Source organism: Antennarius striatus, chromosome 5 (assembly GCF_040054535.1).
Source record: "Antennarius striatus isolate MH-2024 chromosome 5, ASM4005453v1, whole genome shotgun sequence".
In the NCBI taxonomy this organism is placed as follows: domain Eukaryota; kingdom Metazoa; phylum Chordata; class Actinopteri; order Lophiiformes; family Antennariidae; genus Antennarius; species Antennarius striatus.
The window spans coordinates 18,400,522-18,414,866 of NC_090780.1; the positions used below are offsets into that span (position 1 = coordinate 18,400,522).

At 38.9% G+C, this 14,345-nt stretch overlaps 1 protein-coding gene across 1 annotated transcript in view; it reads right to left on the reverse strand.

Moving 5' to 3' along the window:
* cita (citron rho-interacting serine/threonine kinase a) overlaps window positions 1–14,144 on the reverse strand; it is a 35,154-nt gene extending 21,010 nt beyond the window's left edge. Inside the window, exons 1-13 of the mRNA XM_068315053.1 lie at window positions 14,069–14,144; window positions 12,622–12,789; window positions 12,353–12,494; window positions 11,744–11,919; window positions 10,774–10,875; window positions 8,817–8,959; window positions 8,389–8,482; window positions 8,110–8,316; window positions 7,847–8,000; window positions 6,518–6,707; window positions 1,402–1,507; window positions 847–990; window positions 549–668 (exon numbers count right to left, since the gene is read on the reverse strand). Coding sequence (XP_068171154.1) covers window positions 549–668; window positions 847–990; window positions 1,402–1,507; window positions 6,518–6,707; window positions 7,847–8,000; window positions 8,110–8,316; window positions 8,389–8,482; window positions 8,817–8,959; window positions 10,774–10,875; window positions 11,744–11,919; window positions 12,353–12,494; window positions 12,622–12,723 — 1,680 coding nt within the window. The 5' untranslated portion in view covers window positions 12,724–12,789; window positions 14,069–14,144. The remainder of the gene's footprint in view (window positions 1–548; window positions 669–846; window positions 991–1,401; window positions 1,508–6,517; window positions 6,708–7,846; window positions 8,001–8,109; window positions 8,317–8,388; window positions 8,483–8,816; window positions 8,960–10,773; window positions 10,876–11,743; window positions 11,920–12,352; window positions 12,495–12,621; window positions 12,790–14,068) is intronic.
* Between the last annotated feature and the right edge of the window lie 201 nt (window positions 14,145–14,345).

Genomic DNA, 14,345 nt, shown 5'->3' on the forward strand with positions numbered 1-14,345 from the left:
GCTTAGTATGGGTCTTAATCACAACGGATGATTCGTCGTTTTGTTTATGTTTGCTATGTAAAAATATACCAGTCCTAACTCAATCAGTTATTTGAATTATAAATGTTGACAAGACAATGTTAATTTAGTGGGTCAATCCTAAAGGGAAAGGGAGGATGGTGGGGGAATCTCTTGGGGAATGATCAAAGTCTCCTGCACTTTCACACCTTGCAAGGATGACCTACGTGAGCGTTCAAGACAAGGGAGTCCTCAGAGGGGAGGCCCCTGCATGTGTAACAGGGACACACTGTGAGGTTGACAGTATAATTACACTCTCCCTGCTGCTTCTGTAATTCCTTTGTCCACCACGATGGTATAGGAATAACATGAAGAAACTCTAAAAATACAACGACAGATTTGGATGCACGGTGAAGGCATTATTTCCTTTCCACTACACATTTTTTTTAGCATAAATATCCTGAAGTGCTTTTTTTAAAAACACTCCAAATGCACCACATCATTAAAGTGATGAGGAGGAGGGGACCGTTGGAACGAACAGATTTACATACTTGCTCTTTAATTTCCTGCAGCTTGTTGCTCTGCTCACGGATGTCGTGCAGCAGCTGCATGGCCTTGTCATCTTCTCTTGAGACCTCCACACGTGCCTCCTCCAAGCTTCGCTTTAGGCTCTGCAAATACATGTGTGCACATCAGCGCCAGGACAATGTTCATTCAAATCAAAGCTGATTTTTGAGGTCTTGAGGACGACTCTTCAAACACAAACATACCCAGGAGCATAATGTTAAAAAAAACGTTTTTGAATTTTGCACCCACACCCACATGCACAAAGTTGTTATTAAGACTCACACTGCACTCAGTAATGTAGGTGGCGAGGTCTTGTTCCAGAATGCTCCTCTGAGTCTCAGACGCCTTGAGCTCCACATCTTTTTGGTGGAGCACTGACTCCAGGTCAGTCATTTTACGCTGGAACCTGGAGATCTCCTGTTCCATCTGGATGAAACAGCACAGTTTCATTCTAACTATGATGAAGTTGTATAACTTGTCTATTAACTACAGATTCCACTGATAACCCCCCCCCCCCACCTCAGGATGCCCAGCGAAAAGAATTTTGCTATAATGTTGGACAACTGTTAAATTAACCTTACAGAATAAACTGAAGATTGTTTTATCTGTGTAATGTCAGCACAAACTGCATGTCTGGTCATAAAATTCTTGTTAAAAAAATTTGTTCAAAACAAGGTTATTCAAAATGGAAATATAACAAACAGAACACTTTTATTTGGCCAGCAGTGGACCTACTCTGGGCTGCTTTGGTTTACTTTGAGAGGGACTCATTTTGTTTTCCTGTAAGAAAATATTGAAATAATAGAATGAAATAAAGACTAAAAGGAACATGATTACCTTGTGACATTTGTCTTGAGTTTCTTGTAGTTCTCTGCTTTTAAGGTGTAATTTCTTTTCCATGGAGTTGGTCTTAGCAGGAGAATTGAGGCCTGCCGACACTGACCTGAGGATAGTAATAGATGTCATGAAGATGGTCTCCAGTTCTATTCAAGCCAGATACCAGTACAACAGGCCAGATCACATTTGATGATGCACTTCAAAATAAAAAGGATACACTAAGTGTAATTCTGCAGAATATTTTACCAAACTTGCATAGTACACATATTACCAAAAGTGTTTGATCAGCCACCCAAATAACCAGAATCAGGTGTTCGAATTCCTTCCATGGCCACAGATGTATAAAATCAAGCACCTAGGCATGCAGACTGCTTTTACAAACATTTGTGATGTTTAAGACAAAATAACTCTGAATGTTTCAGCCAAAACTCCATGCTCCGAGTTGGAGCTGGCCCCTTCCTCTTCCAACATGACTGTTCACCAGTGCACAAAGCAAGGTTCATGAAGACATGGATGACAGAGTCTTGGTGTGGATGAACTTGCCTGACCTGACCTCAACCCGATAGAACACCTTTGGGATGAATAAGAGCTAGAACTGAGAGCCAGGCCTTCTTGTCCAGTATCAGTGTGTGACCTTGCAAATGTGCTTCTGGAAGACTTGGTCAAAGGGTAGACTAACTTCATATTGACCCTAATGCTCAGGAATAGGACATCACTTGTGTGTATATTGTGTGTAAATAAACAAATTTAGAATATCCGTGAAGATTTTCAGTCTGATAGAACTTTGTGCTGAATAAAGTCAACTGCACTTGAAGGAAAACCTTGAAGACGTGTGGTGGGAAGTTCTAGATATTGAATGTACCTGCCAAGGTCAATATATCATAGAGACTTATTGAAACCCAGTTATATAGGTTTCACCTACAGGTTGTAGTCTCCCTTCCCATGGAGGTTAGAGTCACCTGGCAGTCGTTTGAATGATGATTGTGTAGTTTTCTTTCTAGTCATTCAAATGACTAGGGAGACACAAACTAGAGCCACCAGGCCACTGAGTCCAAAACATACCCTCAACTGCAGAGGAGAAAGTGAAAGAAAAGAAACACATCAAATACACTCCGAATGTAGATATCCCACCTAGGCCTTTGTTAAAGCTGTGAAGCATCATCAAATCGACTGCCAGGTGACCCCCACTTCCTGGGGGTGGCAGCCTACAGCCCATAGTGAAGTCTGTATGACCGGGTGTCAACAATTCTTTTTACGACAAAAACTTGACAACTCTCACTAAGTTAAAAACTCCCCACCAACTGTACAGGATTGAAAAAATCTTTTGCATGAGATGTAAAACATCCTCAAGCTTTTCCTACAAGTCCAGTTGACTCTTTTCAGCACAGCGATCTACACAATTCAAACAACTAAACAATAACAATGTCATGTAAGAATGTGATGACAATTCATTGGATTGCATATGCTCAGATATATCAGCTTGTCTCGACAAAGTCACATCATGTAATGGCAAGCCTTCAATGTTTTGTAGCTGTAATTTAGCTGGCTGAAATAAAGACCAAACACCCACACATTATGAATGAGCAACAAACTCAGACAGCATAAAAATAAGCACAGACTAAAGTTTTCTGGAAAAGAAAATAATTGAGCATGTACTCATACAAAAAGGATACAGACAATTAGGATAGCACTAAAACAGACCATTTTCAAAGTGAGAAACAGCTGACAATATTCCATTCATTGCAATACACTCAGGAAGAAATAGAACAAATCTTTGTGTAGAACTGGGAACATTAGCTGTATTCCTGATAAAATAATGTCACAGGATAATACGAACTGTGCTTTTGTCTGGGGTCGGTCTACACAGAGCTGTGGAGTGGCTCGCATGCACTCAGTTTTCTTGTTTCTCTGGTGATGTCCCATTTTGTTTGCATTCTGGGAATAATCTGCAGCTAACTTAATTTTCATATTCTTCATGTCCAGAAATAGTGAACCAGAAGTCTTCCAAATAAAATGAATGAGCCAGTATGAAACATCTCACAAATACAGCAGCAGGATCTTTAATAAAATTGAGTCAGTCTGAGTCACATTATTACAAAATTTTCAGGAAAACAAGCGACGCAGTCTTCCCTTCTCTGCATTGACAAACATCCATTTGTGTGCAAACACATACAACTTAAATTTAAAGCATGTAAAGGGACCATGCAGACATAAAAAAAAGAAATATGCATTGAGTCATACCACTAATAAAAACTAGAACATGTTCTTAAGACCTTGCCTAAAGGTTTTCGAGTTAGCTGAATCTGTTGCAAAATAACAACCGATGTTAGACAGTACAATTCATCAAGTCCTCCAGTGCCTCATTGAACAGTTTTGGGGGGGATATTCTAAATAACAGTATGATACTTTAAATGTATTCAGCTGGAGTGTATTGCCTTCAGTTCTGTTGTATTTCCACTTATCTGTTTTCTTATGTTTTAGCCAAAATTATTGGCGAATTTTAAACCCAACAGTATGGAAGATGGATGAATTTCTTCATTACTGTTTTAGATGTTCTCCCCACTCATTTCTTATTATGTATAATTGAAAGTAAAAATCAAACATTTCACATTTTTATAAGACAGAATATATCAGGCCACTCTCCACCTGACTGAGGAATGAGATAGCTGTCTTTTCTTTGTACTGTGGAGAGAAAATAAATGAGTAGCCAGTGCAGGCTGCATTATTGAAGAGATTCAAAGAGCGACGGGGGAATCAGGGAAAGTACGGAAGATAAAGGCTTTGCGCACACACTGAAGACAATGCAAACACACACACAAACACACACACACAAATATACACACAACACACAAGTGGGGTTGCAAAAGGAAGCTTCAATTATTTCCTTTACAGCAATGTGCCTTAAAGCCAAAGCTCACTTTCAGCCAGAAATAGAAGATTTGGTTCACAAGAAACTGTAGGTAACATGATTCAGCCATTAGAGAAGAAAATATAAAATGGCACATGGCTGTGTATAGCAAGTACACAAAAACAAGATCAGTCACACTGAAACTTATGATGGGGAATGATGTATAATGGTCATTACATACTGTGGCAATACAAAACTCGGATGTGAAGCAGAGAATGACAGCGCATGTACAGAACAGTAAAGATTCTCAACAAGGGCGACACTGTACATAACATGGCAAGACAATCTATCGCTGATTACCGAGCCTGCTCAATAGAGTGAGTAGGAGGAAATTTTGATGCACTACAGTGGTTGACATTAAGGAGCAATCATGCTAAACAACTGCAGATTGTTGTAATCACTAGACTGAAACTTTTGATTGACAACATAAGTCTCTGATTTATTTACATTTAGAATTAGGCTTCTCTTATCAGATCCAGAAGCTGTGGACAATTAATATTCATGTTGGCCCAATTGGAAAGTTTGACCCAATGGTGGCACTAATATCATTGGGGTCATTAAAAGCACATACTACTACTAAGACCAAAGACTTCCACACATTTTCTGCTCAGCTTTCCTGAGCAGAAAATTAAGAAATATCCATCTTTTTATCCAGCTGTGCACCAAAATTTAATGGGTTTGTCCTTGCTGCAGCTCAACCCTTCTACCAAATGTGATGAAAATATGTTAGGTAGCTTCTGCATGATAACAGAAAAGCCCTATTTCCCCAAACAGAAAAAGTGGGTCTGGCCGTAACATCCCCAAATAACCAGGATCTGCCTCTTGGGTTCATAGCGACTAAAAAGGCGTAACAGCTGATTAGCCAGATTAACCATCCAGCTCAAAGTCCAAAGAATTAAAAACAATTTGTTTAAAAAAATGTGTGTGCATGCATGTTTACACAGACACACAAACACACACACACACACACACACACACACACACACATACGCATATTGCATAACAAATTAACCAAGCAAACAGGCAAACTAAGTAATACAGAAAAAAAAACAAAAAACAGAATAGCGGGAATCCCAAAAATGTATTAGTAATTCATTATGCATTGCCCTGAATTCATTCAGCTCTCTTTCCTTTTTTGGGGGGGATGTGATGACTATGTAAACACATAAGCATGCGCCTGCACAAAGATTTGACACATTCTATGAGCGCTCATTTCTTCTAAATCAAATGCAGCAAAGAAAATGACTGGCTTGTATGAAAAATTATATCAGTTGACCGATGGTTTAACAGCAAAGACAGAGACACTAGAAGTGGGTGAAAAAAACAAAACAAGAGATGAGATGGATAAAGGTGGGGGTGGGGATTGGGGAAAAAAAGCAGTTCTAACCATAGAAATCTAAGATCCCATCCCTTTCGCTGTTTAATCTGCTAACGCATTTCCTTCCCTGTCTGTTGCTGCTGCTGTCATGATCCGCAGTCTCCAGGACCATTAACTGGCTAGAGCACTGCCATGGGGCTACAGCAATGAAACCCATCCTCTTGTATTATTATCAGAGGTTAAGAAGCCAAACACCATTAGGGATGATTACAGTCCCAAACCCATGCTATAAAAGTCAGAATCCCATTATGCTACACAGTAGCAGAGAAAGCACAATAATAGCAGCAAGGGAGGGAGTGTGTCTATGTCTGGGGTTCCACCTCTCAGCAAACCTCATTGACACACTCAGCCGCATACCAATCAGCACTCATGGCGAGATAACGCCAGCTCACATCCGCTGGTACATTCATTTGATCCATCTAAGCATTGGATCATCTACATGTGATTCAAAAGCCCAAAATCCAAGCTCAGAGGAGGAAGAGCACCAGAGAACAGGGAAATCCCTTTCCTCCATCGTTGCCTATCTGACACTGCATATGGCCAAACCCATTTTGGTTCCAACAGGCATAACACTAATGACAGGAACATAACACTAACTGCCTGGGGCACTACATCAGGTCTTCCTATAAGAATGCTATCTGGAATTGTGGTGATGGTAAGGAGGAGTTAAATGGTAGAACAGCAGCTAATGATATCATCAGGTCTTTAACCAACTAAGGTGTTTGAAAGATGTGCATGCAGGAGGTCTTTGTGGTGACAAAAAAAGAGGTTGTTTTTGAAAAGAGAAAAAAAAAAGCCAAACAATTCATGAAAAAACAGGTAGCACTTACTCAGTTTTAGCCAATGTTGTCAATGGTCTGCTGAAGAACCAGCCTAGAAAGGGCAGATCCTGGCCCTGGAAGCCCGATGGCAGACCTCCTCGCTGGGCTGCTGAGCCTGGCCGGGAGGCTGCCTGCTCTGGCTCCTCAAAATTAGAGGTGTCATCTTCGGCATGCAGTACAGGAACAAAAGGCGGGAGAACTGCAGGAGAACGGACGAGAGGAGGGAGTAAGAGAAGGGAAGGAAAAAAGGAGGCAGTGAGCGACCAAGTTGTAAAAAAAAAATGGATAAATTAAAAAAAACACAACAAGGAGAAAGGGGAGAGAAAGGAGGGGAGGAGGAACAGAGCAGTGGCTGAAACCTAGAGTGCGGTAAGTCGCGCGTTGATGCACATGCTGCCTCTCTGTCCCTCCCTCCCTCCCTCTTCTCTCTCTCTCCCTCCCTCATACACATGCTCTCTCATTCTTCTTTACTGCAGCAGAAGAAGCTAATCAGCTGGAGCTAAAGCTGAAGCTCCAATTAGCCAATAATCAATCAAGAAATTCTGTATTTTAACACTCATATTTTTGTATGTTATTCTTTTTTTTTTTTAAACTGGACATCCAATTGATATAATTTTAATATAAGTCTACACATCTTCTCTTCAACATTTCAAACACTGCATAGTCTACTGATCATCACGAAGATTACAACCCCATTAATCATTAGTGAGGATAGCATTCTAACAAATCAGGGAAAATGACTAGCATTGCAATATTTGGCGAGTATTTCACAGTTGCAAAAACAGTTGCAAAATCACTGACCACCCCTGCGGCTAAATGCTTTGAATTACAGATCCACTGTGGAATTATAGTTCTTCATTGTGACCACGCTTCACTGAAAATTGCTTCATTTATCCTTAAGGTAATTGTTGGCCACAGCTGGTCAGATGGAAATTTCAAACTGTCATTGAACCTCAGATTTAATGTTATCAATGATATGACACAGATGCATTTCCACATCAAAGACCATTTCTGGTCTCCTCAATGTAAAAGATTTGTGCAGCTGCTGTTGAGAAGATGATTTGCAAATCTTTATTCCATCTGCATCATTTCTTACTTCTGCGTCCCTCCCAAACTCCTCCATAGGGAGGAGCTGGCTTACTGCCAGTGGTACACAAGATCCTGTTATTTTATCACAGAAAACACCCCTGGTAATGCAAATGGTGATAGTCTATTTTCAACCACATTCACATAGTGAAAATTAACATTTGATGACTACTCATATATCATTTGTCCAATGTTGTAATTTAAGACAAATTAACCATTTTCACTGGAGCTGTCTCAAGAGTTTATCCACACCTTGTCTTAGGTTGTTCCAGTCTACGCTAGAGAAGAAAGAGTGACAACGGAGTCCCTGGTAACCCAGTCGATCTTTGGCTCCACACAGCAATCTGTGCAGCAGGTCTACAAATGATTTACTGGTCCGAGGCTCCTCTGGAAACTTAAGAAAGTGCTGGAAGTAAACCATATAGCACAGATTTATAATATAATTCCAAATACTGTATATTGTTTCATTTATATCAGGCAGCATATTTTATTTGAGATGAATCTGTAATATATACCTGCACGTTGAGGATCTTGTGGATTGTCTTGGTAGCCGTGCCTTCAGAAAAGGGCAACTTGGAATAGATCATCTCATAGGCTATGACCCCAAGGGACCACCAGTCACACTCAACCCCGTATGTGTTGTGTGAGCCTCCAGTCATAGCTGCCAAGACCTCAGGTGAGAGGAAGTCCTGCGTGCCAACAGGTACTGTGGGAGCTGCAACCTTGAAATGCAATGAAGCCACTGTCAAACATGCCATAGTTAATACACAGAGCAAACTCTGTAATCCACTCACTGTTTTGTTAGCCGTCAGCCTGGCAGCTGATCCAAAGTCTGCCAGCTTAATGTGACCAGTCCGATCAATGAGAACATTCTCCGGTTTGACATCTCTGCAAGTGGATAGTTTAGGAAGGATTTGAGACTTCTATTACAGATCTGCATTCTGCCTGAGCACTGTAACATTGCCACTGCAACGGTGATGGAAACACGCCTTTGTGTATATTACACCGCGCTCACTGCTCTAGGTTAAAAAACGATGCTGCATTTATCATGTCCAATTTTTCTGAATAAAGGATCCTGACCTTCAGTGAAAGAAAGACACGTGAAGAATGATATCTAGTGAAGCTATCATAGCGATCTGAGATTGTGTTATTCCTCAAGGCCTTGCCACATGTACTGTATATTTCATCAGTGAGAGGTGAGCTTCAGTAGCTGGTGGCTAACCTGTGGACATATCCTAGCTGGTGGACAGAGTGAATGGCCTCTACCAGCTCAGCCAAGTAGAATTGAGCCATGGACTCATCAAACTGTTCCTCGTATCGGTTCAGCAGTGACATCAGATCCCCACCCGGCAAGTACTCCATCGCCTGAAGAAGCATATGTATGTAAGCAGTCAATATTTGACAGTATAAAGCTATGGCCATCGCTTGGATTTAAATTCTAAATGTATTATTTATTAATCGGATTTATTTATCATTAGTAATATGAAGAGATATAATTTTCTTTTTATACATTTATAAATGCATGTGAAATAGGACAAAATGAAGAAAAAAATAAAGCAACATGTGTAGGAGCGCATGTGTTTGAGCTTAGATCAAAGTGCTCATCAGCTTAATCTTATAGTGTGGCTCTTTTCATTATAAATTCAGTTATGCAACACAGCAGGATATTAATGCAGATTCATCTGTGATATTGTGGTGAAAAAGCTGGTCTTCAAAAGCTAATAATACCCTAGGCATAACTGTGACAGCCTTTTGCATTCGTGATCACAGGTTGAAACAACATATGTTTACATTCAAAGCAACATACCACAACAAAAAATGACAATATCCCATTAATCATATAATGTCAAACACAAATCAACCTTAGCCATGTTTGGACCAAGTTCTTGTTACATGAGATTTAAGGTATTAGTCAAGCTGAATTGAGCTATATGGTGGAGGTCGTAACAGAAGAGTTGCTGGCGCATGAATGGTCGGTGAGTCTGAATGAAAGGGAGCTTTCTCCAGTGTTACCTAGCAACAAGAAGACTGGGTGCCTCTCTGACACATGGATAAAGATGGATGCTTTGTATTTTCCTCCATGCTCAGTAAGGGAGCAGGGTAAGACAGACAGGATTGAAAAGAAAGAAGAGTGGATATACATAACGACGACACGGTGGCAGGTATAAGCAAAGGTTCAGTTGAAGAAAAACAAAGCGTAGTATACAATATGCCTTTTACCTACGCCATATGAAAGTCTTTCAGATCATGGAAAAAATAAACAGCCTCCTTGATGAGAACATTAGACGTTATCTGTGAATACAAACCTGACCATGTGCTTCTTGATTTGAGATTCAGCTATTACAAGGATATCAACCTTTTGGGAATGATGAATCAAATTTGATGAATGCTCATTAATTCTTAATTTTCGCTTTAAATGTAGATACTGAAAAGGTCTTATGCCAAAGCTATAACACACGGAGATGAGGAAAATGCTAGCTCCACTCTTGAATGTTGTCCATGTTTTGAAAATATCAGCTAGGCTCAATACTGCACACATGATCACAAAGACTTCTAATGCAACATTGTCATTGAATAAAACCCTGCTTACTGCATGTGACACCACAACCATGCTCAAGCTCCTGAAAGTAGATTATTTTGTTATTACTTGATAAATGAGGCCAAGTATTCCTCCATACTTCAAAGCATTTCTTCATGCAAGTTGTTCTTTGCACTGCTCACTTCAGATACCGTCCTGTAGCATCTCATATATCCTATTCTGACTGATCCAACTGTTGTATTCCTGATATTCTGGAAATCACAGCTGTGTAAGAAACTAGTTATTAAACATTTTATATATATATATATATATATATATATATATATATATATATATATATATATAAAGTAAAATTTAGGAGCATAATTTTAACTCAACTACCAACAAATATAAAGACCGTACAATATGCCCATTTTAAAATCACCCTTAAATCATGCCACAGTTGCAGCTATTATGTACGTCAATCAGACGACTAGCTGAAAAATTTGATTGCACCATACGGGCTTGGCCTTTCGCCTCAGTTATTAGAATGTATATTATTCATCAACTAGTGCCATGAGTGAAATGAGAGAAATGGTGAATGTAAAATTATAAAATTAGTTCAACATTCATATGACAGGAAAAAGCCCATCACCCTTACCAGGTAGACATGTTCTTTATCCTGAAATGCATAGAGAAGCTGTGGTATCCAAGGACTGCTATTTACAGACAGGATTCTCCTTTCCTCTTCATGAAACACCATCTTGAGAGGAATTGAAATGGTGACTGTCATCAGTGATACATACTTATTATACGTAAGCAACAGCAGTGCTGCACATATTAGAAGTAATGTATCTGCCACATAATCTGTGTAAAACACTAACCAGCTGGCATCTTCAGCAATTTAATGGATAAAAAAAGCAAACTTGGTGGGATATTGTTGAAATTACGTCACGTTGTGACTAGTGTGGTAAATACATCTGTTAATTGTATAGTTCACTTCAGAATTTGGAGCTCAAAAATCATTCTGACTCATATCTGTTGTATTAGTCACATGTCAGGGTATGCAGCTGCAGAATAATGCAGCTACATTTTGTTGTTGAAATTTTAACTCTGCAGCACCCTCCAGTGGGGTTGGTTAAAGAGTTTGAAAAACAACATAATAAAAAGGGTTGTGCCAGTCTGAAGAGGCTACAAATGCCGTTGCTCATAAATGTTGCTTCTCAGCAAAATTTGTGTGTTTGTTTCAGGGGTGTGTACAAGAATTTGTATGCATGTTAACATATATGTATAGTATTTACAGTGTGGAGTGAAAAGATAATTTCCCTGTTTGGGGACAATAAAATTGTGTTTAATCTTTGATCTTCTTCTACGTATTTGAGCTATTCAGAACTAAAAAGAACAAATTTGTCAATAGCATTTATGACTGTCAATGTTATTTAAAAAAAATCAACCTTGGTTTTATTTGAAAAGCAACCACTTGATTTTCTGAAATGTGTTTATCATCAATGCAAACCCTACACAATAACTGATAAAACTATTGACGAACTTGGCTTAGCCATTGATTCTGGTTGGAAAATGAAATGGAGAAATGTCCTTTATTTCAATAAAATAAGCCATTGGAATCTTACATTTTTTTGAGAGTGTAAAATTGCCTTCTTCATGACCTTCAGCGCAAAGACATCACCCGTGGCCTTTTCTCGGACCACTCGGACTTCCGCGAAGTGACCTTGGCCCACCAACGCTCTGACTTCAAAGTCATGTAGGTTTGGCTGCAGAGTCTGCAGCTCTGCAACAACTTCAGAAACTGTTTAACAAAATAAATTGACACAAAGCCCTGATGATTTACTCCTATTCATTCTGAGAAATGAAGTGAAATTACATTTAGAGTGTACAATTGCCAATATACCAGTTACAAGACCATGTTCTATTAGAGATATACAATTGCATGTAAATACTGTACTACAACTAATAAGAAAATTAAATCAATTCTCCTAAAACTGGAATTAAATATAAAATATTTCATGTTATAAAATATTTTCATTAGACGTATTTGCTAATTTTAGCATCTGAATGTATTTTTTCTTTGTGGGCTATCAATTTACACGGTAAATAATGTGTAAAATGTACACTTGTATTTAAAAGCAAACAGCAATAGCAAACCAAAGGCACAAATTGAAACCACCTTAATCTAAAATAAAACCTTAATGAACGCAACAAATATAAAAATGTAATCTTACACTTGTTGACAAAGTTCGCCACATTATGTATCTTCATAAGGTCTGGAGCAGTGCACTCTTCATAAAGAAGCAGCAGAGCCTCTAGAAATTCTTCCCGACCTAAAGTGCATCCTCCCCGCAGCCCAAATAGGCTGACTTTGCCCTAAAGACAACACACAAACACAAAATCAGCTCCTGGTTGTTAATAAAGCTGGTTTTGAAGTGTGCAAAGTCACTGTAAAATCGTTATCAGTTCATGTCATCAGGAAAGAGTATATTCATTACTTTACCTGAAACACCTGATTGAGTCGTGAGCTGCGGCTGGTGATTGGGTCCTCAGAAGTTGATGCCGTTTTCAGGTTTCCCTGACTAACATATTTGAACTTCAACATGGCCTCTTGATAGTAGACAAGCTAGACAAATGACATACACTGGGTCAATGTGACCAGAAGAATGTACTAGAATAGAAAGACACAAATAACGCTGAAGTTAGCTTCTGATTTCCAGACTACATTTCATAGGTTAGGTTAGGTACAAATCAGAGATTGATAATCTGTGTTTCTGAACCTCTTACTGTCGCAAAAACATATTGGACTTTAAAACTGTGTTGCTGTCTTTTTTGAAACTGCAATTAAGAGAAATTTCACTTTTGTTTTCCCCCATTGATGCCATTTTGAAGCAGCTTTCTTTCAAAGCCCAATATGAGTAGATGACTCAAATATGGACATGACTATCACTGAGGTTAAAATCATTTTAAGAATATCTTCAAATTTGTAAAATTTATACCTTATTATTGAAATTAGAAAAAACCTAATACAGTACTTATTAATTTAATGTGAAGACACTAGATACAATGTGGCTTTTTCTTATTCCTGCCTTTGTGTCATGTGGATAGCTTTTATTAATCCTTCTAGTTCTTTATCAGTTGTTTTACTTTCCCTATCTTTTCATTTTTCTTTACACTTCCTATCTCTCTTCACCTGTTCCTTGGCTGTTACTATTATCTCCAACTTCCTGCCCTTCACATTTGTTTGGTTTCTTTCTCTGACGTTTTCTACCAGCACCTTTTTTCCGCATTGTTTTTATATCCGTTTGATCCCCATGGAATTACTGAAAATACAGATTTAGGGCATCAAATTTGTATGCTACTTATTAATGTATTGTACAGGACTATTCAGAAGAATCCAGACCTTTAATATAGTTTTTCTCCAACCCAACTTCCATAATTCATACAACTCCTATTGTGGGAACACTGTTCCAAAAGATATACAGTCTTCTCTCCAAAATCAAAACAGTGATTAGAAAATGAGAAAATAATTTTTAACACGTTGCTGTAACCATCAATAAAGTTTCTGAAAGAGACTTTGTTCGTTTTGCAAAAAAAAAAAGGTAAATCAACTTTTTATGTATTTTCACATGTAAAGGATCCACTCATTTAGAGAATATTTTTATGACATAATCACAGATTTCCCAAAGTGTTGTGGGTGAAGATGTGATATAGTGTCCCTTAATTGCATTTTCACAATGAAAGTGGGTCGCAGACAGCAGTAACCGTTTGCCGATTAAGAGGTACACCGGGTCGGTTTCAGTTCTACGGTAAACCCGGAGGCTCAGTTGAGCGACTTCAGATCAACGAAGTGAGAATGTCAACAAATGTCAACAGTGCGCCTCGTTACCACACATAGTGTGTTCACGTTAGTTAGCAACTGATAATTAATTGGGTATGAAATTACTCACCAGACGGCCATGTAGGGAACTATTTTATAGTATTTAATACCAGCAAAAACAACAACGTGCGGTAGGGTGCCGTTTTCCTCCCGTTTAACGTTATTTCCGGTGAACTTTCAAATTTTGCGCGTTCACCGCCCACCTCTGGAGTTTCCTGAATTACGTTGACGTTTGATTGGACACGGTGGAATATATGGGCGGGTAGAAGAGTGAAAATGAGCCAATGACTGATGCTTTACTCTTTAGCGGCTCGCGATGAAAGAAAGACTCTCATGACAGCGTCTTA